This window comes from Monodon monoceros, unplaced genomic scaffold, assembly GCF_005190385.1.
Source record: "Monodon monoceros isolate NGI ecotype Baffin Bay Population unplaced genomic scaffold, NGI_Narwhal_1 Super_Scaffold_10, whole genome shotgun sequence".
In the NCBI taxonomy this organism is placed as follows: Eukaryota; Metazoa; Chordata; class Mammalia; order Artiodactyla; family Monodontidae; genus Monodon; species Monodon monoceros.
In genome coordinates this window covers 30534759-30559781 of record NW_021703766.1, presented here as the reverse complement: position 1 = coordinate 30559781, position 25023 = coordinate 30534759, and the positions used below count along the sequence as shown (strand labels likewise).

General features: G+C 37.7%; 2 protein-coding genes across 4 annotated transcripts in view; one reads left to right on the top strand and one right to left on the bottom strand.

The window, feature by feature from the left end:
* Positions 1-25023, bottom strand: part of RPGRIP1L (RPGRIP1 like) — a 99133-nt gene that overhangs the window by 31389 nt on the left and 42721 nt on the right. For all 3 annotated transcript variants that reach the window (XR_003792197.1, XM_029213539.1, XM_029213538.1), the window contains exons 15-22: positions 19003-19455; positions 15586-15737; positions 10878-11256; positions 7493-7683; positions 7298-7378; positions 5911-6012; positions 5314-5476; positions 4199-4272 (exon numbers count right to left, since the gene is read on the bottom strand). Coding sequence is in view for 2 of the 3 variants with exons in the window: in XM_029213539.1 (XP_029069372.1) it covers positions 4199-4272; positions 5314-5476; positions 5911-6012; positions 7298-7378; positions 7493-7683; positions 10878-11256; positions 15586-15737; positions 19003-19455 (1595 nt within the window). In the remaining variant the exon portion in view is untranslated. The remainder of the gene's footprint in view (positions 1-4198; positions 4273-5313; positions 5477-5910; positions 6013-7297; positions 7379-7492; positions 7684-10877; positions 11257-15585; positions 15738-19002; positions 19456-25023) is intronic.
* Positions 11689-12675, top strand: LOC114885036 (heterogeneous nuclear ribonucleoprotein A1-like). The gene is given in 1 exon segment (XM_029204313.1): positions 11689-12675. A coding segment is annotated over 1 exon segment (987 nt).

Sequence of the window (25023 nt, the reverse complement as noted above, 5' to 3'; positions counted from 1 at the left end):
AGGCTGAGGAACCATTACACATTAAAGGAGGCTACAGAGGAATGAAAACTAAATGCAATGTGTGATCTGGATTTGATCCTGGACCAGATTAATAACATGCTATAAAGGATAATACTGGGACAACTGGCAAAATCTTAATAAGAACTGTAGATTACAGTATTATTATTCTGAAGTATTTAGGGGTAAAGGGGCATGATCTCTGCAACTATCAAATGATTCATTACAACTATGTATGTAAGAATGTGTGTTTATGATGTATACATACTGCATATAAGCATATATAGGAGAGAGAAGAGAAATGATTAAAAAAAGAGTATGAACAAATGTTAACAACTGATGAATCGGAGTGAAACGTATTCAGGAGTTCTTTGTACTGCTTATGGAATCTTTAAAGAAAAAGGTTCCATGACTCATATCAAACGATTTGCAAAAGTAGCACACAGAAAAACTGGTACAATCACTAGAAAATGCTATATTTCAACATTATGATGATCTCTTGTTTCTGTGCTTACAGATTATACTATTTTACTGTATTTGTTATATAATTTAAAAAACTAAATTTCACCTATGAACATAAGATTCTGGTCATTACCTTCTACTAAAAGTAGAATTTTTAGAACCACGTGGGAGCTGATTAATGGCTACCAAGGCACAAAGCATTGCTTAAAATAGCCACTTGCTTTAAACGATATTCACACTTCTGAGACAGCATCTAAAACCATTATAGGAAATCACATTTTGGAATGGTAGTGAAGGCTGTATTAGGCTGTAGCAAAGTAACACGCATTACTTTTCTGGAAGTAATAAGGAAAAAAACCCAGTTTACTACAAAGGAAAAATATATGTGTACATTAGAATTAATTGAATATTTTAGAACAGCTCTTTCACTGAACTTCTTGGTTAAATCAAAGTTCTTTACTCTTAGTTAAGAGCACTGTATAACTGCACTGAGATGCTAGCAATGTTGTCAATATATACATGATTCTGTTGAAAGTCTGATATAGGACTTCTCAACCTCAGCACTATTGACATTTTAGGCCAGACAGTTCTTAGTCGTGGGTCCTATGCTTTGCTGCATCTTTAGCAGCAACCCTGACTTCTAACCACTAGATGCCAGTAGTAGTCCCTCCCAGTGTGACAAGCAAAAATGCCTCCAGACATTGCCAAAACGTCCCTTGGGTGGCAAAATTGCCCCCAGTTGAAAATCATTGGTCTAAGATGACATAATTTAGATAGCATTTCTCCATACTTTGAAAGTTACTCTTAGATGATGAATACAATGTTTAGAAAATAAAATTAACTGTTGCAATGTCTCCCTAGTGTCTCTTGGATAAAATCCAAAACATTTAGTCTTCACCATTGTAACTGAAGTCTTCTATCCCTTTCTACAGAAAGGCTTCTCCAGTTAGTGTATTCTTGACTTCTGAAACATAATGTGCATCCCTGCCTGCAGTAAAAATGCACATGATTTTCTCCCTGCTGCCATATATCCACATCTTTTGAGTTGTCACAGTTAAAGCAGGACACTCCTTTCTACTGTGTGACTGGCCACAGCTAAATGGGTCAAAGGAGCACAACTGATAAAGATGGACCCAATCCAGAGGCTAGACGCGGCTCATCAGATCCTTCTCCTTGGGGCTGGGTGTTCTGTGTGGCTATCTTTGGGCAGTAAGCAAGTGAAGCAGAAAAAGTCAGCTTAAAATGAGAAAAAGCAGACACGAAACTATGAGAAAGGGTGGGTGAGCCAGCTTGTGGGCATATCCTTAATGAAGTCTATTGAAAAATCACTCCGAATTTCTCCTTCCTCTGAACTTCCTTAATTAGTGGCATGATTGTCAGCAAGTCACCTTATTTCAAAATCTCAGTTTACTCATTTGGAAAATGAGGAGGATAGGTCCCAAACAGCTTTATTCTTTAGCTCAAATGTCTGACTATTAATCATTGGTACTGTCTCCTGACATTGTTTTATATTGTAATTTAACTGCTGAATTATTACTTGACTTTTTCATGAAAACATCTTCCCAATGAATGTAATGTTTCCTGAGGGCAGGGCCGGAACACTATATCTACCTCCTTACGGAAGAGTGATCACAAACTGCAGATGGTGAATCCCTGGGAATCGCTGAGTTATAACAAGAGAGATGAGTGCTGTTTGTAGATTGGCTAGATAAATATACCCCTTGGTACTAGTCCTGTAGACCCTAGGACTGATTCAGTATCTCATATTGTTATGTTCAAAAGGCTAAACAATATAGCCTTTCAAAAATCGTGATGAAAGTAAGCAGAGTCTTGCAGAACTACTGAGAAAGAAATGTGAACCATGTGAGAAAGATATCTGAATCAAGCTTGCAGGCTTACTACTCTTGATGTAACGAATGGAGTATTCTTAATAAAATGATGTGATGGTTAAATTTATATGCAACTTGTTTGGGCCATGAGGTACCCAGACATTTGGTCAAACATTATTCTGGGTAAGTCTGTGAAGGTGTCTCTGAATGAGATTAACATTTGAATTGGCAGACTGAGTAAAGCCGATTATACTCTCTAATGTGGATGGGTCCTCATCCAATTAATTGAAGACCTGAATAGAACAAAAAGGCTGAGTAATAGGGAACTCTTCCTGCCTGACTGCCTGGAGCTGGGACATTGGTCTTTTCTTGCCCTTGAACCGAACTGAAACATCTACTCTTTGTAGGTCTCCTGCCTGCCTGCTTTCGGACAGGAACTCACACCATGGGCTCTCCTAGTTCTGAGGTCTTCCAACTCAGACTGGAACTAAGCCATTGACTTCCTTGGGTCTCCAGCTTGTAGACTGCAGATCTTGGGACTCCATAATCACGAGAGACAATTCCTTTTAGTAATTTTCTTTCTCTCTATATATAAATATATCTTATTGGTTCTGTTTCTTTGGAAAACTGACTAATACAAATGGCTAGACAGCTAAATTCCACACAAGAGGCTCATTTTTCCCATTGATTCCCATTATCAAAAATTTCCAGTAGAGGGTAGAGAATTTCTATTCACTGAAATAATTTGATTTATTTTGATAAAATAATTTAACAATTTCAGATTTGACAAAGCAAACGAATTAAACTGAATTGAACTAAATGCTATAATTAAGTCTTCAGGCAACCATATGCAAGATTCCTTTTTTAATTTATCACTTTTGAACAATAATGATTCCATATATCAGTACATTATATGTTAGATGATGTTATTATAATTAATAATTATATAATAATAATTATAATAAAACTTTGGACAGATGAGTTGTTCTGTTTATATTTATAATCATCTGTTTGTATTTGTCAATCATGGAAGCAACGGATTTCTCTATTTTATGGAGGCATCTGTGACAACTGAAATGTTCTGTTTTATGGGTTTGTTCTGCAGAGAGATTAAGCTAAGAATGTGAGATTTTAAGAGTTGAAATAAGTATTGCAATTCTTAAAAATAAAGTAGAAATTCTAAAGAAAAGGAATACAATTAATCATTTCAGGAAAATTAATGTAGATGAATAGAAAAAGCTAGCACTTTACTTACATTTACTTTATAGAAACTTTTTCTCCCCTTACAATGAAAAATGCTCTGGTAAGTGGGACACTTCCTATGTAAATTAAAGTATAATTTTCCTCTCAAAATTTCAATTTACATACTACTTTTCAGCAATGTGCTACAAAACAAGCGAAGTATACCTATATGAAATTAATTACCTTCTAAGGGTTTACTTTTTTGGCAGAATGAAATAACTTTAATAGCTTATCAGTGACATATTTAGATAACTTACACATGTGAATAGCCTATGAATTCACATGTGTAAGTTATTATAGTTTTAAATGCAATCTCACATTTTGAATTCTTTAAAGTTCAGATTTGATTTAATACAACTTTGTATAATGGTTCTGAAAAGGAGTCAGAGAAGTCAGCTGGTTTTAGCAAGTAACTATTGAAGCTACTGATGTTAGGTACTCTTAAACATGTAAGCAAAAATAACACTTACATGTTATGGTCTGTTACATAATGAAAGTGTAAATAAAATTTTCTCGTACTGGATGATTACTTGGATAAGATTATGATAACACATTAAAATTTTTCCAGAAATATTCTGCCTTAAGATTTTCATATATGAAGACTGATAAACTATGAATGAAAAGCAGCTTTATTTCAGAACATTTCTGGTTGATATCAGGTTACTGACCTGTTTGATGGTCTTGGCGGTAGGACCTGGAATAATACACTCATCACTGTCAGAAGCTGATCTGTCTTCTTCATCTGTTAAAAAATAAAATTTTATTGGTTTAAATCTGTTAAACCAATTATATTTGCACCTTGTGACGTGGAGAGAAATAAGCATACATTACAAGGATAACCTTAAAAGAACAATATGGTAATCATGTCTGGATTTTTTTAGCAGTAAAGATATTTATATTACATTTTAGAAAAGAGAAAAAAATGACTGCAAAATTCTAGGTTTAGTTTTAGCAGAAACAAAGGAAATAAGAATGTAGCTTGCTCTAGTACGAAATTAAAAAAAAATTTTTTAAAGAGAAGAACATGGTAATAATGTCTAACAGCCTAACCAATACTACTGTGTCAAAATCAAGTTGTTCCTACTATTTAAAAACATTTTTAAAGGTTTTAAAGCTTTATTGCAGTAAACTGACATAAAATAAACCACACAAATTTAAAGTACAAAATCTGTATTTACATTCTGAAACTATATATTTTGACAAATATGTAATTCTGTGAAACCACCACCACAATTAAGACAGTGAACATATCTATCACCCCCCAAATTTCCTCATGCCCCCTTGTAATCTCTTTCCTTCTGCACCTTTCTATTCCCGTTCGTCCCTCCCTAGGCAACCACTTAAATGCTTTCTGTCACAACAGATTAATCTGTTTGCCTTTTCTAGATGTTTATATAAATTAAATCATGATGCAAGTTGTCTTTTATTGGTCTGAGTTCTTAGTTTTAATTTTTAAAAAGTCAAATCCTCTAGAATAACCCAGATAACAGTACTGAACCCAAAGAGGCTAAAAAGTCACTTAAAATATAAACTGGGAACATGGTCAGCCACAATACTTGCATTCTGTTGTGGTGCTCCAAGTTGAAATAAGAAGATATGCAACAATTCCACCTGACCACAGCTGACCAGACTGACTTATATATATCCCATCATTTCTGTCAAGAAACAGCTATCAGGAAGTACAGTCACTATTAAACGAAGATGTTCTATGAGGCATGCACGTGCTAACAGATTAAATAAAACAGAGTTAAGGAAATAATGTTAATTTAAAAAAGAAAGTCACCTTCTGGTTCCAGTTCTTCAGTTATTTCTGTTTCATCTTCAGAAGAAGTCAAAGTTCGTTCTGCAAGCTGACCCTCAGAGAGTAAAGACACATCATCATCTTTTCCTTGTTGTACTTTCTCTGTATTCTCTTTTACCTTATCTACACTGCTTTCCTGAGAAACCTGAAGAAATAAAAGCACGTTGATATATTATTGCTAAGATCACATTTATAGCATTCTTGCTGAAGCACTTGAATGATAATTAAGCACATAAATATGCACTACATGCACTACATATATGAGTCATTAGAAAATAATCACTTAAGCTGTATAAATGAAAATATGCAGATAAATTAAAATATGATTATAAACTAAGAATAAAAAAGCATTAATCTCAAAATGAATTTTACATTATACTTTAATTCACATATGTATTTACTACCTACTAATGTCTGCTTAATTGTAACTGTTATACTTGTGATATTTTTGACATTTCTATTCCAAGGAAGTCATATATAAAAATAGGATCAACGATATGATTTCTTGATCCATGTCAATGCAAAGACAAAGTCTTTAAAAAACAAACCTTTCAAAATAATTTTAATACAAACACATACCTCAGGAATATGTGAAACAGTTGGCATATTAATTTCTATTTCTGGTGTATGTTCCACTTCTGGTGAAATTTCCTTCATATCTTCAGGAGGAGTACAGGTCTCCTTACATTAATGTGAAAACATGCATGTATGTTACTTTGTATTTATTATTAAATCCCCAATCATGATAAGACTTTTTCACACACACACACACACACACACACACACACACGCACACTTAGGATTTACTCTCTTAATAATTTTCACATATAAAATATAGTAGTGTTAATTATACTTATCATGTTGGACATGACATCCCTAGTACTTATTTATCTTATAACTGGAAGTTTGTACCTTTTGACCACCTTAATCCAATTGTCCCTCCCCCATCCCCTGCTTCTGGGAGCCAGAAATCTGATCTCTTTTTCTATGAATTTGTTTGGTTTTGAAGTATAATTGACTTACAACACTATGTTAGTTCCTGTTACATAACACAGTGATTCTCTATTTCTTTACATTTCAAAATGATCACTACAATAAGTCTAGTTATGATATGTCACCATACAAAGATACTACATAGTTACTGACTATATTCCTCACATTGTACATTTCATACCTGTGACCCATTTATTTTACAACTGGAAGTTTGTATCTCCTTTCCTCTTTCATCTATTTGTTTCTCCCCCGCTACCCCTCTCTCCTCTGGCAACCACATTTGTTCTTTCTATCTGTAACTCTGTTTCTGTTTTGTTATGTTTGTTCATTTGCTTGTTTGTTTTTTGGATAAGATCTCTTTACTTAGATACAGATTGAGAAGAGGTCTAGGTCTGAAGTTTGACTGCTGAGGTACTTCAACATTTAGAGTTATGGTCCAGGAGAATGAGAAGAATAACTGGCTAAATTGGAGGAAAACTAGGAAGGCATGGTATCCCAGAGGCCAAGAGTAAAAGGAGCAAGTATTCCATTGTGTCAAAGGTTACTGGGAGATTAAGATGGAGACTGAGAATCGGCCACTGTGAAAAGTGGCAAAGTGAAAGTCACTGTGACCTTAGCAAGAGTGGCTTTAAGGAGGAAAAGTTTTACTAGTGTGAGCAAGAACAGTATGAGGAAAGGAAGATGGAATTAAGACAACTTTTTGAAGAGTTTTGTTCTGTTTTGCTTTATGGTAAATGGGGGCAGAGGATTCGGGCAGTACCTGAAGAGAGATATGGGGCCAAAGGAGGGTTCAGATCAAAGAGTAAGAACATTTAACACTTATACACAGTGCCAAATTACAAAGGTAACATTTTAAGGGAAGAAGTATTTTATTTATCTGTTTCCGTTTAAATCAGGGAGGGTATACTATATCATTTATTCCGAGTATTTGTTATGGGAAAAAAAATTAGTATTTTGAGTGTTTACTACTTACAGAACACTGATGTGGTGTGATATCCACAAAAGATACCTTCTTATCTTTAGGTGTTAAACGTCTTGGTTTAGGTGTTGGTGCCTAAGATAAACCAATATGTCAAACTGAGAATGATGAACATACCTTTCAGATTTTTTTTTTCTCTTTTATGTGGCTATTTACTTTTATAGGAAATTCAAAGTCACTGTTACTCACTACAACTAGTGTGCTAACAGAGGATGCTGGAGGTAGTCTTTGAACAACTTCAGACTCTTCTTTGTGTATGAAATTCCCTAAGTCTTCAGTTGTTATGGATCCACTTGGTGGAAGGTAAGCAAATTTCCATTTCAGTATAACATGGATGCTTCCTGCAGGATGCTTTTTATGATCTGTTAACTCAAATATTCCTGTCAAATTACAAAAAGAATTTTAATTAATGCTAGAGTGAAGTTTTATTACCATAAAAATTAAAGAAGAGCAAAAAGAACTACCCACAACTTATTAAAAATAAGTCTGGCTTTTACTCACAAGTCAAATGACTTAAGAGAACAAAATAAGACAAAAGGATCTATGATAGGTTCATCTCTCAAGCAGACTGCTTTCAGAAGTTAAGGCCTCAAAGATAATACTAATTCAAAGATGAGATAATTGACTTATAAATATTTTAATTCACTGAAATTAAATTCAGAGATTCTTCAGAATTCTTAGCCTTCCTCTAAGATATTATCTGGGTTTTAGCTCAGATAACAAGCTTCATTTTGACTTGATATTCTTGTGTGTCTGTAGAAAAATATATTAAAACTTCAAAATTTCAAATAATATATGTATCCTAAGGAGTCTTTATATTACTACATAGTTCTAATTTTAAATACATTTTACTGGGATTTGTTAAATTATTCCAAATTAATAGTAACACAGCAAAAAATGTCCATAAAATAAACAAACCACCCAAAACATATAGCAGTAACAAAAAGTATCACCTAGCTGAATACATAATATTGAGTCACAAATTTTAATCATCATTCTAGAATTTTCAGTATGAAAATCCCTGACGTGAAAAAAACAAACCTATATTTCAAGCATAACTTTTGTTTATGGGTATCCATTACTTGGTTCTCAAGTGTTTGACACTTCTTTTAATGGCTGGCTAGGAAAGAAAAAACTAAACAACTCTAGACTTTAGGTAGCAAAAAGGACACAGGTGGAATATAGGGAGGTGAGAAACTTCTACTACAGGCACAGGTGAGACTTACAGAATGGCTGAGTGAAGAGATCAGTAAATATATTCCACAAAAAGCAATGATAACACTGGATAAAATGAACAGAAATAATCATTTAAGAACTCTGGAAACTGATCAAAGGCATACAACAGATTAAGAAGCATTTATTTAAGAAAATCTACTGAACCTCAGTAAAGACAGTGGGAGTCAGAAAAGACACTAGTACGCTACTTGTCCCTGGCTGAATGTGAGACTTGTAGACTGTCTGAACTTTGAATGCATTACCCAAGCCATACACTGATCCATAGGCAAAGGGTGGAAGCCTGCCAGCTCAGGCTGTTTAAACACAACTCTCAACAACCACTGGCTGACCACTAAACTATGTTCAGGCTTAAAATTAAAACAAGAATAAAACAAGCAAACAAAAACTTAGCAGAGACATCAGTGGCTATAGTGAGGGAAAAAGACTACAGAAGTAGTCCAGGCAAGTCACCAAACAACAACAGCAACAGCAACCCTGTGGAGGGCTGGAATCTAGAGATGCTACAATATAGTGTACTAAATGTCCAATTTTAAACAAGAACAAAAATTCATGAGATATGCAAAGAAACAGGAGACAAAATGTCATCCACAGATACTTTCTGAGGGCATCCAGATGTTAGACTTAGGAGACAAAGACCTCAGAGCAGCTATTATAAATACGTTCAAAGAGCTAAAAGAAACCATATTTAAAGAATTAAAGGAAAGTGTGATGACAATGACTTATAAAACAGAGAACATAATAAAGAGATAGAAATTATAAAAAAAGAGAACTAGAATATATTGTACAACACAGGGAATACGGCCAATATTTTATAATAACTATAAATGGAGTATAACCCTTAAAAATTACAAATCACTATGTTGTATACCTATAACATATAATATTATACATCAACGATATCTCAATAAAAAAAGAGACAGTTAAAAAGGAATTCTGGAGTTAGAAAGTATAATTACTGAAATGAAAAAATTCAGTAGAGCAGCTGAGTAGGAGATATGAGCTGCAGAAGAAAGAATCAGTGAACTTGAAGATTGATCAAACGTGATTATCCAATCTGAAGAGAAAAAATGAAAAAAAATCAACAGAGCCTCAGAGACCTGTAGGACACCATTAAACATATGAACATATGTGTAACGGGAATCTAAGAAGGGGAAGAAAGGACAGAAAAAATAACTGAAGAAGGGCAGAAAATTCCCCAAATTTGGTGCATAACAGTGCCCTACACATAAAGAAGCTCAAAAGATTCCAAGTAGAATAAGCACAAAGGGATCCACACCTAAACACATTAGAGTTGAATTGTCAAAAGCCAAAAAAAAAAAAAAAAAAATCTTGAAAACTGTATCATGTAGAAGGGAACCATAATAAGATTAACAGATGATTTCTCATTAGAAACAACGGATGCCAGAATCAACTGTCTGATGTACTCAAAGTGCTTAAAGAAAATAAACCTGACAACTAAGAATATGATATCCAGCAACACTACCCTTCAGAAAATAAAAGCTAAAATATAAAGACATTCCCAAATAACAATGATTAAGTGAATTCATTGCCAGCAGACCTGACTTACAAGACATATTGAAAGAGTTTCTTCAGGCTAAAAGCAAGTGACACCAGATGGTTACTCAAATCAACATGAAGGAACAGATGTGAATAAAGGTAATTACATAGGTAATTATAAAACACAGTATAAATATGTTTTTCCTCTTAACTGATTTAAAAAACAACTGCATAAAACAATAATTATAAAATTATAATCCTGGACTTATAACATGTAAAGATTAAAAAATATATGAAATAATAACACAAAAGAGGGGGAGGAAATAGAGCTATTTGGAGTAAGAAAATGACACCAGACAGTAACTGAAATCCAAATGAGGAAATAAAGAATACCAGAGATGGTAAATATGTAAGTTTTTAAAAGTCTCCTATAATTATATATATTCTCCCTTCTCTTAAAGGACAAAGTTATATAAAGCAATAATTATAACATTGTACTGTTGAGTTTATAACATATACAGGCATACTATGTACATATATATGACAACAATATCACAGAGGAGGGGGGAGGGAATGGAATTATACTGGAGCAGATTTTCTAAATTTTAACGGAGTTATTAGCATTAAGTTTGACTGTGGCAAGCTGAGGTGCATACTGTAATCCCTGGAACAACTACTAAGAAAATAACTAAAACAATATAATATTATGGGCCCAAAGTTTAAGATTATCTGAGAAGGCTAGGAAGATTGTTACAAACAGATCATATCCATAACACTGAGGTATAATTTAGGTGGCGTTTTTTTTTTTAAACAATTTCGTGGATTCAAGAAATAGGCTTACCTGAAATACACCTGTCATGTGCCAATGAAATCAGAGGCACATTGACTTTTCCTATGTAAATATCCTCCTGGGTATCACTATCATCAAACACATAAAAACTCAGAGACTCTGACTTAAGGTATCGATCCAAATCCATATTCATTGGCACTGGGAAACACATATGATCATCAAACTGTGGATCACTGCTACAGGGAATGATGGCTGTGTCATGGTCTGCAAAGTCAGAAAACTTGTACACAACATATGGGTGTGGCTGAAGGTGGCTTGCTCGGGACTGCAGGCGGCTGCAGCATCTTACTGTAACATGAAGTTCATTTAAGTTGCCATCTGTGGAATCAGTAGAACCGAGCTGAGCAGTTTTGGGTGCTTGCTGACTTAACTGGAAAAACATACATATTTATATCATAGTAATAATACAGTGAAAAGTAAACAACAGCTGCCAACCCCCAAACAAAATAATTTTGTAGATGGACAGAAAGCTGCAGATTTTCACTTCAAAGTGAATTTCTCAGTAAAAGACTCGACTCTTATTTAAAACCAATACTCTCTAGAACGTATGTACGGATGCTATTAGCAGCAAATATAGAAGACTGAGCATACATGTAGAGATTGCTGTTAAAACCAAATAAAGCCAAGAAAATAGTTAATCTGATGTTCTTTAATTCTATTTAATAATTAACAGGTAAAGTGAGCAGTTAGGTCCAAGACAAATGTCCCCTAGTTCACAATTTTATTAAGAGCTACTCCTTCATTTCTGCCCGTGGACGCTGCCAGGTAAGCATCGTTGATGTCTCTCCCCTCCACTGCCGTCATGTCTAAGTCAGAGTCTCCCAAAGAGCCTGAACAGCTGCAGAAGCTCTTCATCGGAGGTTTGAGCTTTGAAACAACCGATGACAGTCTGAGGAGCCATTGTGAGCAATGGGGAGCGCTCACAGACTGTGTGGTAATGAGGGATCCAAACACCAGGTGCTCCAGAGGCTTCGGGGTTGTCACATATGCCACTGTGGAGGAGGTGGATGCGGCCATGAAGGCAAGGCCACACAAGGTGGATGGAAGAGTTGGGGAACCAAAGAGGGCCGTCTCAAGAGAAGATTCTCAAAGACCTGGTGCCCACTTAACTGTGAAAAAGATTTTTGTTGGTGGCATTAAAGAAGACACTGAAGAACATCACCTAAGAGATTATTTTGAGCAGTACGGGAAAACTGAAGTGACTGAAGTCATGACTGACCGAGGCAGTGGCAAAAAGAGAGGCTTTGCTTTCATAACCTTTGATGACCATGACTCCGTAGACAAGACTGTCATTCAGAAATACCACACTGTGAATGGCCACAACTGTGAAGTAAGGAAAGCCCTACCTAAGCAACAGATGGCTGGTGCTTCATCCAGCCAAAGAGGTCGACGTGGTTCTGGAAAGTTTGGTGGTGGTCGTGGAGGGGGTTTTGGTGGGAATGACACCTTTGGTCGTGGAGGAAATTTCAGTGGCCGAGCTGGCTTTGGTGGCAGCCGCGGTGGTGATGGATATGGTGGCAGTGGGGATGGCTATAATGGGTTTGGTAACGATTGAAGCCATTTTGGAGGTGATGGAAGCTATGATGATTTTGGCAGTTACAACAATCAATCTTCAAATATTGGGCCCATGAAAGGAGGAAACTTTGGAGGCAGAAGTTCTGGCCCCTATGGTGGTGGAGGCCAATACTTTGCCAAACCACGAAACCAAGGTGGCTGTGGTGGTTCCAGCAGCAGCAGGAGCTACGGCAGTGGCAGGAGGTTTTCATTACTGCCAGGAAACAAAGCTTAGCAGGAGAGGAGAGCCAGAGAAGTGACAAGGAAGCTACAGGTTACAACAGATTTGTGAACTCAGCCAAGCAAAGTGGTGGCAGGGCCTAGATGCTACAAAGACGACATGTTTTAGACAATACTCATGTGTATGGGCAAAAAAACTCGGGGACTGTATTTGTGACTAATGGTATAACAGGTTCTTTTAGTTTCTGTTCTGTGGAAAGTGTAAAGCATTCCAACAAAGGGTTTTTTTTGCGGTATGTGGGCCTCTCACTGCTGTGGCCTCTCCCACTGTGGAGCACAGGCTCCGTACGCGCAGGCCCAGCGGCCATGGCCCACGGGCCCAGCCGCTCCGCGGCATGTGGGATCTTCCCATACCGGGGCACAAACCTGTGTCCCCTGCATCAGCAGGCGGACTCCCAACCACTGCGCCACCAGGGAAGCCCCCCAACAAAGGGTTTTAATGTAGATTTTTTTGCACCCATGCTGTTGATTGCTAAATGTAACAGTCTGATCATGATGCTGAATAAATATGTCTTTAAAAAAAAAAGGAGCTACTCCTTCAACCATTCCAGTTATTCTGATCATATCGCATTCTTAAATGAGAAACCAATGAATTTGATGGTACCCACCCACAGAGATGATTTTGTTATATTTGGGTTGGGCCTCATCCTGAACCAATGTGATCTGGGGGAGCAGATACCTGAGGCCAAGGAACAAGAAAACAGAGTGAGAGATAAACATTGGAGGGGTAAAACCTTGGATTGGAAGGACATTTCAGAAGAGAGATGAGCAAAGGGAGTTGTCAGGCAGGGTCAGAAACTACTCTATGGCCCTTTTTGGGACTATTATTCAGACAGTCAGTGCACAAGTATTCTAGCAAACACCTGCATTGACTAACTGCTAAGCCTTCCATAGCTGATGTGATCTGGGACAAAGAATGTAGTGTTGCAGTGCCTTGTGGTGTTAGGTAATTCTCTACCTTCCATACAGGGACCCCTCTTTCACTGCATTTTTGAATCTGGATTGGACATCTGGAACTTTTGTTTCTAGAGAAGTTTACTGGAGAAGGAAAACAGAACTGAAGTCATAATCTCCTTGGTGGAGACATCTGGTGGTGTGGAGAGGGGAAATCTGAGAAGGGAATCACAACACTGCTTTCCCAGGGCTCGTTTGCATCCAGCTATAGAAGACTGAGTGGAAAGACTTAGAAAGTACCCCCTCCGTTTCTCCCCCCGAGTCTACCCACAAAAGCTGAAATTCCAACAGTAAATGACTCATTCAACCCATAAACTGGGAGTCTAAAACTCTTTAAACCACAAAAATTAATAAATCATGTGGTTTCTCTATCTCTAATTCCCTTTTCCATAACAGTGTTTCCCAAAGTGTGTTCTGAAGAATACTAGTCCAGAAGGATGATCTCTGGGAAACGGGTGCCATTCTTTAAGTTTCGGAATCAATGTTATATTAGTCATGGTTCTTTTAATTGAAAGTTATGGAAACTAATTCCACCCAGCAAATACAATGAAAAGAGACTTTTATATAAGGCTACAGGGTTATTTCATAGAACTGTATAGCAGAAATGTGGTTGTATCTAAGGAAGGTAATGGGACTGGAAAACTACAGGAATTTACTCTCCATCTAGTTTCCATTTTTCTCTGTATGCTTGTTCATTATTCTCCTTCCAGTCCCATTTTCTTTCCTTTGCCATTTAGCATGGTAGCAGATGGCTGTCCCACAGCTCCCAACTTTACATGTTCCAGGCATGGGGAGTCTTGCTTTCTCTTGATCTCAGAAAGCAGAATCTGATTCGCTCAGCTGGGGGCAGGTGGATATTCCTGAATCATTAGTCATAATTGGGTGGAGTGGGAGAGAACAGGATCACCAAACGTAAAGCTGGCCACTGGGGGCCCAGCCCCACGGATTAGAAGACGGCAGGTCCAAATGAAAAAAGAGAATCATGACTTGAACAGACATTCCAAAATGTTTCTACTATATTCTAACCCTTTGTTACTTAACATAAGTGTATACTTTATGCTTCCTCTTGAGATTCACGGTATACATGAGAAGCCCTGAAGTCAAGGATCCTATTGAATTCTTCTAAATTCAGTGTTTTCTGCATTTACTGGATCATGGAATTCTTTTGGAAATATGGCTATTAAGACGCCATGAAACATAGTTTGGAAAATGCTGCTCTGAGGAATTGCATTCATACTTCTAATTCTCAGGAAAAGAATATTCATTTTATATTTTACTCTGCATTTCAGAAACCTAAAAGTTTCTTAAACGGCTTGGAAGAAGTTGGAAACAGTTGGAAAAAAGGAGAATAAATGAAAGCTCAATAATAGCTATCCATTTCCTTAACAGTGGAAATTGTAACGAAAGTCACTTGATGTGTAATAATCGTATTGCAATTCTCTTTTTCGAAACTGTCCTGGATAGCACAAGGGAGTTCCTTCGTGGTAAAAGAGCAATTCTGTATCTTGACTGTGGTGGTAGTTACATGATTATATACACATGATAAAACTGCATTGAGCTCTGCTTCTTCCTACACACACACACACACACACACACACACAAGTAGTCGTACACATGGCATGCGCACATAAGTGCATGTAAAAACTTGCAAAATCTGGATAAAGTCTGTAGCCTAGTTAATAGTACTGTACCAATATCAATTTCCTGGTTTTGATACTACACTATAGTTACATAAAATATTATAATTGGGAGAAGCTGGGTGAAGGCTACACGGGACCTCTGTACTATTTTTGCTACTTCCTGTAAGTCTATGATTATTTCAAAATAAAAAGTTAAAAAAAGCCACTTGATGGCTGTGAAAGAAAATGATTTCGGTTTAAAGCATGATAATATAAAGAAATACTGTAAAATTTCTGTGTCATAAAAGGGTCGTAAAGTCAAACAAGCTTACCCATTGCATTTGCTCTGGCCCCTTAAAATTTGATGTTATATATCCCAAAGCCTTTGCCCGTTCTCGATAAAGTCGAATTGCTTGATCCATGGGAACTCTTAATCGGAACCAGTATTCTACTGTGCCAAAATTGGGGATGTCTCCTTTAGTTCCTACAAACCAATACATAACTCACTGTTAAAATAGTCCCATAAATCAAAATATATACCAGTAAAAAATACATCAATGGTATTATACATTAAAACTATAAATTTTATACTGAGTAAAATAATATATGACTTGCACAAATGATGTGTGATTGGCAAATAAGAGAGATAAAGAAAATAAAGTTACTTCTGCAAGTACGAGTTCCACCGTACATTAAATATTATTAAAAAACTATGTCAAACTATGTTTGAGGTAGCCCGGTTTATACTATTTCAATCTTTCTAAAATATAAAGAAAAATCTAAACATTGAGTCAAATACTCCACGATTCTTTCTGATGCTACTTTTTATTTTTTAACAAGTTGCACTCAATGTAGTCTGACAGATACAAAATGAAACCTCAAAATTATGAATGGAATATGAATTCAACTTTCGAGAAATCTTTGGCACCTTCCCATTTTCCTACCATGCCGTAAGTATAGGGAAAAACACCATAGCTATGCCAAATCTATACCGTATGTAATATACCCTCGCATGTCTGCCCTGCACACCCTCTTGCTGGGGTTGTAGTTGTAGTACGCCTTCTAACTCAGGCAGCTCTTTCTCTTTCTTCCTCTCTGACGATTTCCTCTAGGGCTCCCAGGAGACTTAAGAGCTCTATAGTTCCTTTGCAGAAACGAAGAAAGGTGTCCTCATTAGGGCACTGACTGCTTTGGCACAATCGGCAGTTCACCAGTCTACTTCTCCACCACACTAAGTTTTTTTTTTTTTTGCGGTACGCGGGCCTCTCACTGTTGCGGCCTCTCCCGTTGCGGAGCACAGGCTCCAGACGCGCAGGCTCAGCGGCCATGGCTCACGGGCCCAGCCGCTCCGAGGCATGTGGGATCTTCCAGGACTGGGGCACAAACCCGCGTCCCCCGCATCGGCAGGCGGACTCTCAACCACTGCACCACCAGGGAAGCCCCACACTAAGTTTTTTGAGGGCAAGTTCTTCTGAACCATGTGACTATATCACCTATGCAATCAATAAAATAAAATCCCTCCCCAGAACCTAAGTCACCCTCCTTCCTTTTTTCCTTGGTCACTTAAAAAAGTTTTCCTTTTTTAAATTTATGTATTTATTGAATTTTATTTTATTTATTTCCTATACAGCAGGTTCTCATTAGTTATCTATTTCATACACATCAGTGTATACATGTCAATCCCAATCGTCCAGTTCATCCCACCACCACCCCCGCTTTCCCCCCTTGGTGTCCATACGTTTGTTCTCTACATCTGTGTCTCTATTTCTGCCTTGCAAACCAGTTCATCCGCACCATTTTTCTAGATTCCGCATACATGCATTAATATACGATATTTGTTTTTCTCTTTCTGACTTACTTCACTCTGTGGGACAGTCTCTAGGTCCATCCACATCTCTACAAATGACCCAATTTCGTTTCTTTTTATGGCTGAGTAGTATTCCATTGTACATATGTGCCATATCTTTATCCATTCGTCTGTCAATGGGCATTTAGGTTGCTGCCATGACCTGGCTATTATGCACCCTCCTTTCTTCTTGAAAAGGTTTCTTCACTTGGCCTCTAGGATACTGTATACTCTTGGTTTGTCTCCCACCTCACTGGCCACTCCTTGGTTTCCTTTGCTGGCTCTTCCTCTTCTTCCTGAACTCTAAATTTTGGAGTCTCCCAAGGCTCAGTCCTTGGTCACCTTCTCTTCTTTATGTATACTCACTCTCTATGTGAAATTATCTAGGCCCAAGGCTTAAAATATATTCTGTATGCTAATGAATCCTGCTTTTATATTTCAATCTCTGACCTTCAGACTAGTACATCCAACTGTTTAGGTGACATTTCCACTTGGCTGTCTAATAGGCAGGTCAATCTTAACCTGTTCAAACACAATTCTTAGCTTTTTTCCTCAAATTTGTTCCTTGCTCAGGTCTACCTCGATAAATGGCCTCATCATTGTCCTGGTTGTTCACACCAGAAATTCTCGCCTCCTTTGCTTCCCTCATTACTCTACATTCAATTGATGAGCATGCTTTTAAGGAAGAGTTAATCAAATATACACTGAATATAACCAATTCTTATCACTACTTTCATTACCATCGTAATACAAGCCACCAACATCTTTCCACAGATTAATGCAATAGCCTGATAATGGTCCTATTTTCTTGCTTGGCCCATACAGACTGTTCTTCCCACAGCACCCAGGGTGATTTTTCTAAAACCTATGTGTGATCACGTTACTTCTCTCCTCAAAACCACCCAATGACTTGCATCACTCAGAGGAAAAAAAAGTCCAAACACCTCACCATGACCCACAAGGCTCTACAGTGAGATCTGGTCCCTGCCTATTGCTTTAGTCTCATCTCTGCTCTAGCCACTGGCCTCCTTGCTGTTCCTCCAACATGGCAGGTTTGTTCCTCCCTCAGGCCTTTGTACAATACTTGCTGTTTCCTCTGCTGGAAGCATTCTTCCCCTGGATCCTGACGTGGATCTTTATTCAGGTCTTTACCAATGACACCCCGTAGGGAAGCCCTTATCTGAATTAGCAACCTTCCATCTCTCTCTTTAGCCTCTTGCTCTGATAATTTTTCTTCATATCTAATGATATGTATATATTTTTTATGGCCCATCTTCCCCTCTAGAAGGTAAGCTACATGAAGGTAGGGGCTCTGTCTTATTTACCACTGATCACTGTATTCCCAGTGCTTAGTAACAGTGATAACATGATAAGCTCCTTAAAAACTTTGATAAATGTACTACAATTGGGCTTCCCTGGTGGCGCAGTGGTTGAGAGTCCACCTGCCGATGCGGGGGACGCGGGTTCGTGCCCGGTCCGGGAAGATCCCACATGCCGCGGAGCGGCTGCGCCCGTGAGCCACGGCCACTGAGCCTGCGCGTCCGGAGCCTGTGCTCCGCAAAGGGAGAGGCCGCAACAGTGAGAGGCCTGCGCACCGCAAAAAAAAAAAAAAAAGAAAAAAAAAAGAAAAAAAAGTACTACAATTAATGTTTAATCAAACAAGGATATCAACATGGTAAATAAGCATTTGCACTAATAAGCTTTAAAAAATTAATAGCCATTGTACTGACATTATTAGTGACATTTAAGAGAGTCCAATCAACTGTGGGCAGCTATATCAGAATGCTGTCCTTACCCTAAAGGCACCTTCAATCTGAGAGAGAAGATACTAATGTGGAACACCATATTAATGTATAAACCAGTCAGTGCTTCAAACAGCCAAAGTTTATAAGATTGTACTCACCAACCAAACTTGCTGTGCAAAATATTCGACCGCTTTTTTCTAGAATTTCATGGAATCTCAATTGACATGCCGCGATTGTTTCATAATCTGTGCTGTAAGCCTGGTGGACCTCAAGAGTTATAGTATTTTTCTGAATGTATTGTAAGAATAAGTCATTAACATGAACGAGATATTGAGAAGTAAAGTTATATTCTGGGTGAAGGCCCCGCACTATGGGAGTTGTCTGTAGTTCAAAATCATAGAAAGCAAAGGTACAGAAGGTGACAGGCTCTTTATCTCCAGATGCCTGTAACACTTCAGAAGAAAAGGTTACTTTGTTGATATGGATTTCAAATAGGTTTTCGCCTCGTTCTAAGTGAATGGTTTCATCAAACTCATCAACGGAGTCATCTGGCGTGATTTCTGGTTTAAATTTGTACTGCTTGGTGCCATAGGCAATATCTTTTAATTGGGCTGCAAGAGAAGACACACAGTTTAGAGGTTTTAAAGTATTGACATATAAAGATACAAACTGGCTTTTGAAGTGGTAGGAAGTCTGAGTGCTTTTGGTGTATAGTCTCAATCTTAAATTCTATGACTACACTGTTTTTCTGTAAATGATACTGTATTATAAAGAAATCTATCATTTATTTTGACATCACTTATTAAAAAAATTACAACTTAAGTGGTAATACAGGTTATACCAGGGAAACAGAAAAAGAAAAAAAAAAGGCCCTTGAATGAACAGCTGAGGTAAATATTTAGATTTCACTGCTCCTTTGCCTCTGCTCTATTATCTTCTCTCCTATAAAGTCAATTTCTCTTTCTACTAGCTCCTTCCCTTCAGCTTACTAAAATATATATTTTTCTACTTTTGCGGAATGATGGATATGTTTATTATCTTGATTATAGTGATGGTTTCACAGGTGTATACATAGGCCCAAACTCACCAAATTGTGTACTTTAATAGTGTAATTTAAGGGCTTCCCTGGTGGCGCAGTGGTTGAGAACACCTGCTGATGCAGGGGACACGGGTTCGTGCCCCGGTCCGGGAAGATACCACATGCCGCGGAGCGGCTGGGCCCGTGAGCCATGGCCGCTGAGCCTGCGCGTCCGGAGCCTGTGCTCCGCAGCGGGAGAGGCCACAACAGTGAGAGGCCCGCGTACCGCAAAAAAAAAAAAAAAAAAAAAAAAGTGCAATTTAAAATGTGTTCATTACATTTCTAAGAAGCTGCTTTTAAAAAAGATATATATCTTTCTAGATTAGAACATTCCCTCACACCATATAGAAAAATAAACTCAAAATGGTTTAAAGACATAAATGTAAGACATGAAACCATAAACTCCTAGAAGAGAACACAGGCAGAACACTCTTTGACATGAGTTGTAGCAATATTTTTTTTAGATCTGTCTCCTAAGGCAAGAAGTAAAAGCAAAACTAAACAAACTGGACCTAATTAAACTTAAAAGCTTTTGCACAGCAAAGGAAACTATTGACAAAATGAAAAGACAACCTAGTGAATGGGAGAAAATATTTGCAAATGATGCGACCGACAACGGGTTAATATCCAAAATACATAAACACCTCATACAACCCAATATCAGAAAACCAAAAAACTCAATCGAAAAATGGGCAGAAGACCTGAACAGACATTTCTCCAAAGAAGACATACAGATGGCTGACAGGCACATGAAAAGATGCTCAACATTGCTAATTATTAGAGAAATGCAAGTGAAATTCACAATGAGATCCCACCTCACACCTGTTGGAATGACTGTCATCAAAAAGTCTACAAACAACAAATGTTGGAGAGGATATGGAGAAAAGGGAACACTTGTGCACTGTCAGTGGAAATATAAACTGGTTCAGCCACTGTGGAAAACAGTATGAAGGTTCCTCAAAAAATTAAAAATAAAACTACCATATAATCCAGCAATTCCATTCCTGGGTATATACCCAGAAAAAATGAAAACACTAATTCAAAAAGATACACGTACCCCAACGTTCACAGCAGCACTATTTATGATAGCCAAGACATGGAAGCAACCCAAGTGCCCATCAACAGATGAATGGATAAAGAAGATGTGGTGTAATACATAATGGAATATTACTCAACCATAAAAAAGAATGAAATGCTGCCATTTGCAGCAACGTGGATGGACCCAGAGAATATTATACTTAGTGAAGTAAGTCAGAGAAAGCACGTAGTGTGTGATATCACTTATATGTGGAATCTAAAAACGATACAAATGGATGTACAAGTAAAACAGAAATAGACTCACAGATATAGAAAACAAACTTGTGGTTACCAAAGGGGAGAAGGAAGAGGAGGGACAAATTAGGAGTACAGGATTAACAAACTACTATATATAAAATAGATAAACAACAAGGATATTGTATAGCACAGTGAATTACAGCCATTATCTTGTAATAACTTATAATGGAGTATAATCTATAAAAATACTGAATGACTATTCTGTGCACCTGAAACTAATAATATAAATCAACTATATTTCAATAAAAAATAAATAAAAAGATGTATCTCCTTCTAGATACACATTTCCCCCGCCATGTTACATCCAACTTTCTAGAAAGAGTAATGTATACTTGTGTCTCCAATTCCTCATCTAACAGACACTCTTCAACTTCCTGCAAAAAGCATCTGCCTTATTTTTCTCGTGAAACTACTCTAGAAAAGGTCACCAATAACTAACCAGTTTCTAGATTGAATGGTCCTTGTGTTATTTGAGTTCTTTGCTTAATTGACACTGATGACCACATCCTCTTTTGTGAACTTTTGTGAGCTTTCATGTCCTCGTCTGCCCTGCTTCTCCTCCTACCTCTCTTATTCTTCTTTTTTTTTTTTTTTTTTTTTTTGCGGTACGCGGGCCTCTCACTGCTGTGGCCTCTCCCGTTGCAGAGCACAGGCTCCGGATGCGCAGGCTCAGCGGCCATGGCTCACGGGACCAGCCGCTCCATGGCATGTAGGATCTTCCCGGACCGGGGCACAAACCCGTGTCCCCTGCATCGGCAGGCGGACTCTCAACCACTGCGCCACCAGGGAAGCCCCTACCTCTCTTACTCTTTAAGGGTTTCTCTTTCTCTGCTAGTTTGCTGGGGTTCTGTTTTTATCCTCTTTTTAGTCTACATATTCTCATGAGTAATCACATCCCCTTTTATTTATTTGAAATATAGCTGATTTACAATGTTGTGCTAATTTATGCTGTACAGAAAAGTGACTCAGTTATACACATATATACATTCTTTTTAAAATATTCTTTTCCATTATGATTTATCCCAGGAGACTGGATATAGCTTCTTGGGCTACACATTAGGACCTTGTTGGTTATCCATTCTAAATGTAATAGTTTGCATCCACTAACCCCTAACTCCCAGTCCATCCTTCTCCCTCTCCCCCTCGGCAACCACAAATCTGTTCTCTACGTCTGTGAGTCTGTTTCTGTTTTTTAGATAGGTTAATTTGTGTCATATTTTAGACTCCAGGTGTACGTGATATCATATGGTATTTGTCTTTCTCTTTCAGACTTAACTTCACTTAGTGTGATATTCTCTAGTTGCATCCATGTTGCTGCAAGTGGCATTATTTCATCCTTTTTTATGGCTGAGTAGTATTCCATCGTATATATGTACCACATCCTCTCTATCCATTCATCTGTTGATGGACATTTAGGTTGTTTCCATGTTTTGGCTATTGTGAACAGTGCTGCTATGAACATAGGGGTGCAGGTATCTTTTTGAATTATAGTTTTGTCCAGGTATATGCCCAGGAGTGGGACTGCTGGATCATATGGTAGTTCTGTTTTTAGTTTTGTGAGGAACCTCCATACTATTTTCCATAGTGGCTGCACCAACATACATTCCCACCAACAGTGTACACGGGGTCCCTTTTCTCCACACCCTCTCCAGTGTTTGTTATCTGTAGACTTTTTTTTTTTTTTTTTGCAGGACGCGGGCCTCTCACTGTTGTGGCCTCTCCCGTTGTGGAGCACAGGCTCCGGACGCGCAGGCTCAGCGGCCATGGCTCAGTGGCCCAGCCGCTCTGCGGCATGTGGGATCTTCCCGGACTGGGGCACGAACCTGTGCCCCCTGCATCGGCAGGCGGACTCTCAACCACTGCGCCACTAGGGAAGCCCTATCTGTAGACTTTTAAATCATGGCCATTCTGACCGGTGTGAGGCGGTACCTCATTGCAGTTTTGATTTGCATTTCTCTAATGATTAGTGATCACAACCCCTTTTATGACTTCTGTTACTATCAATATTCTGAAGACGCTCATATTTCTATTTTTAATTCAGATTTCTTTCCTCAATTCCAGACCCACACATCTAGTGGCTTGCTGAGCCCTCTATCTAGATATCCCCTAGGCACAACAAACTCAATATACCCAAAGCAGAATGGCTCATATTGTCTTCTAGTTATTTCTGTACCTTGAATTTCAAGTGATGATGTTAGCCTTCATCCAGCTGCCTAAGCTAGATATCACAGTGTCATCCTAGGTTCCCCCCCCCTTTTTTTTTACTCTCCCCACATCTGTAGGGTCACTGCTATTCAAAAATATTTCCTAAGTCTTTAGCAAATTTGTCCCTGTCCTCTGCATCTCCACTGATGCTACCTTACTTACACCCTCAGTGTTTATTACCCAGATTATTAATGGAACCCAATTCCTTCCTTCCTTCAAATTGTACTCATTCTTCCCAATACCTATAGCATAATCTCCAAAATGAAGTTCTGGGTGTACTACTCCCTACCTTAAAAATTCCTTGGTGCTTCTCTAGGTTAATAAGGTTCAGACTCATCAGGGTGGCAAATGGGGCCTTCAGGATTTGGTTCTTACCAGCCTTAAATCCAGGTTCTTCTCCATTTACTAATCCTGAGTTCCAAACAGACAGATCCACATGCATTTTCTCAAATGAATGGCAGTGCTTCACACTTAGGGCATTTTTACCTGCTTCATCTACTTCCTGGAAAGCCTTTCATTGTTTTTACTTAGTGGTGAATTCTGTCATCTTTAAAGCCTCCAAACCTACTGTGTGGGGTCTTTCCTGAATCTTCAGATATAAATAGGCATTCTCTCCTCAATGTTTCCTTGGTAGCTTTTGCATTTTTCTAACTTCACACTCTTCACAGTAAAGTATAACTGTCTACTTACTTGTTCACAACTTACAAGTTCTTGGAGGAAAAAGCCCGAGCTTTTTCTGTTTGTATTCTCACTGCCTAGCACTTTGCTTAGGATACATTAGGAACTTGAGCATGTTTATGGAATCAATCAATAAATTTAGGACACAGATAGAATATATTGGTAAAGACTTCGTGAGGCTTGAAAGGAATGAAAATCTCAAACTGTGTGACCTCCCTGTTATTCAGGAAAATTTCATTAAGTGAATTTTTATTGAGTACTACTTGAAATAAAAGGAACACACTGCTCTTTGGCTTTGGAAAACCCTGTTCAGTCAGATGAAGATAGTTACTGAACCCTTCTACTTAGAGCAATGGTTCTCAGAGTGTGGTCTGGGAACCCCTGAGGGTACCTGAGACTGTTCTGGAGGTCTGTGAGGTTAAAACTATTTTAAAAATAATACTAAGATGTTATTGGCCTTTTTCATTCTTAGTCTCTTACAAGTGTATAATAGAGTTTCCCAGAATCTATGTGATGTGTGATATCATAACAGATTGACTGTAGAAGCAGATATAAAAACCCAGCTGTTTTCTATTAAGACAGAGGCTGAAAAGATTTGCAAAAATGTTAAGCAATTAAAAAAATTTAAAACCATGTCACTTGTCTATTTTTTTGGTATGGAAAATATACCTATTAAAAAATAAAACTGTAATTTATGTTAACATGTAATGGGTTAATTATTATTTTAGCATGCCAAATATTTTTTAAATTTCTCATTTTTAATTTCTAACATGATAAATATCATGAATATCACCCATATAAACATAAGGCCTTTTGGATTCTCAGTGATCTTTAAGAGTGTAAAATTACTGCTGGCACAATTACTAAGCCTGCGCATCTGGAG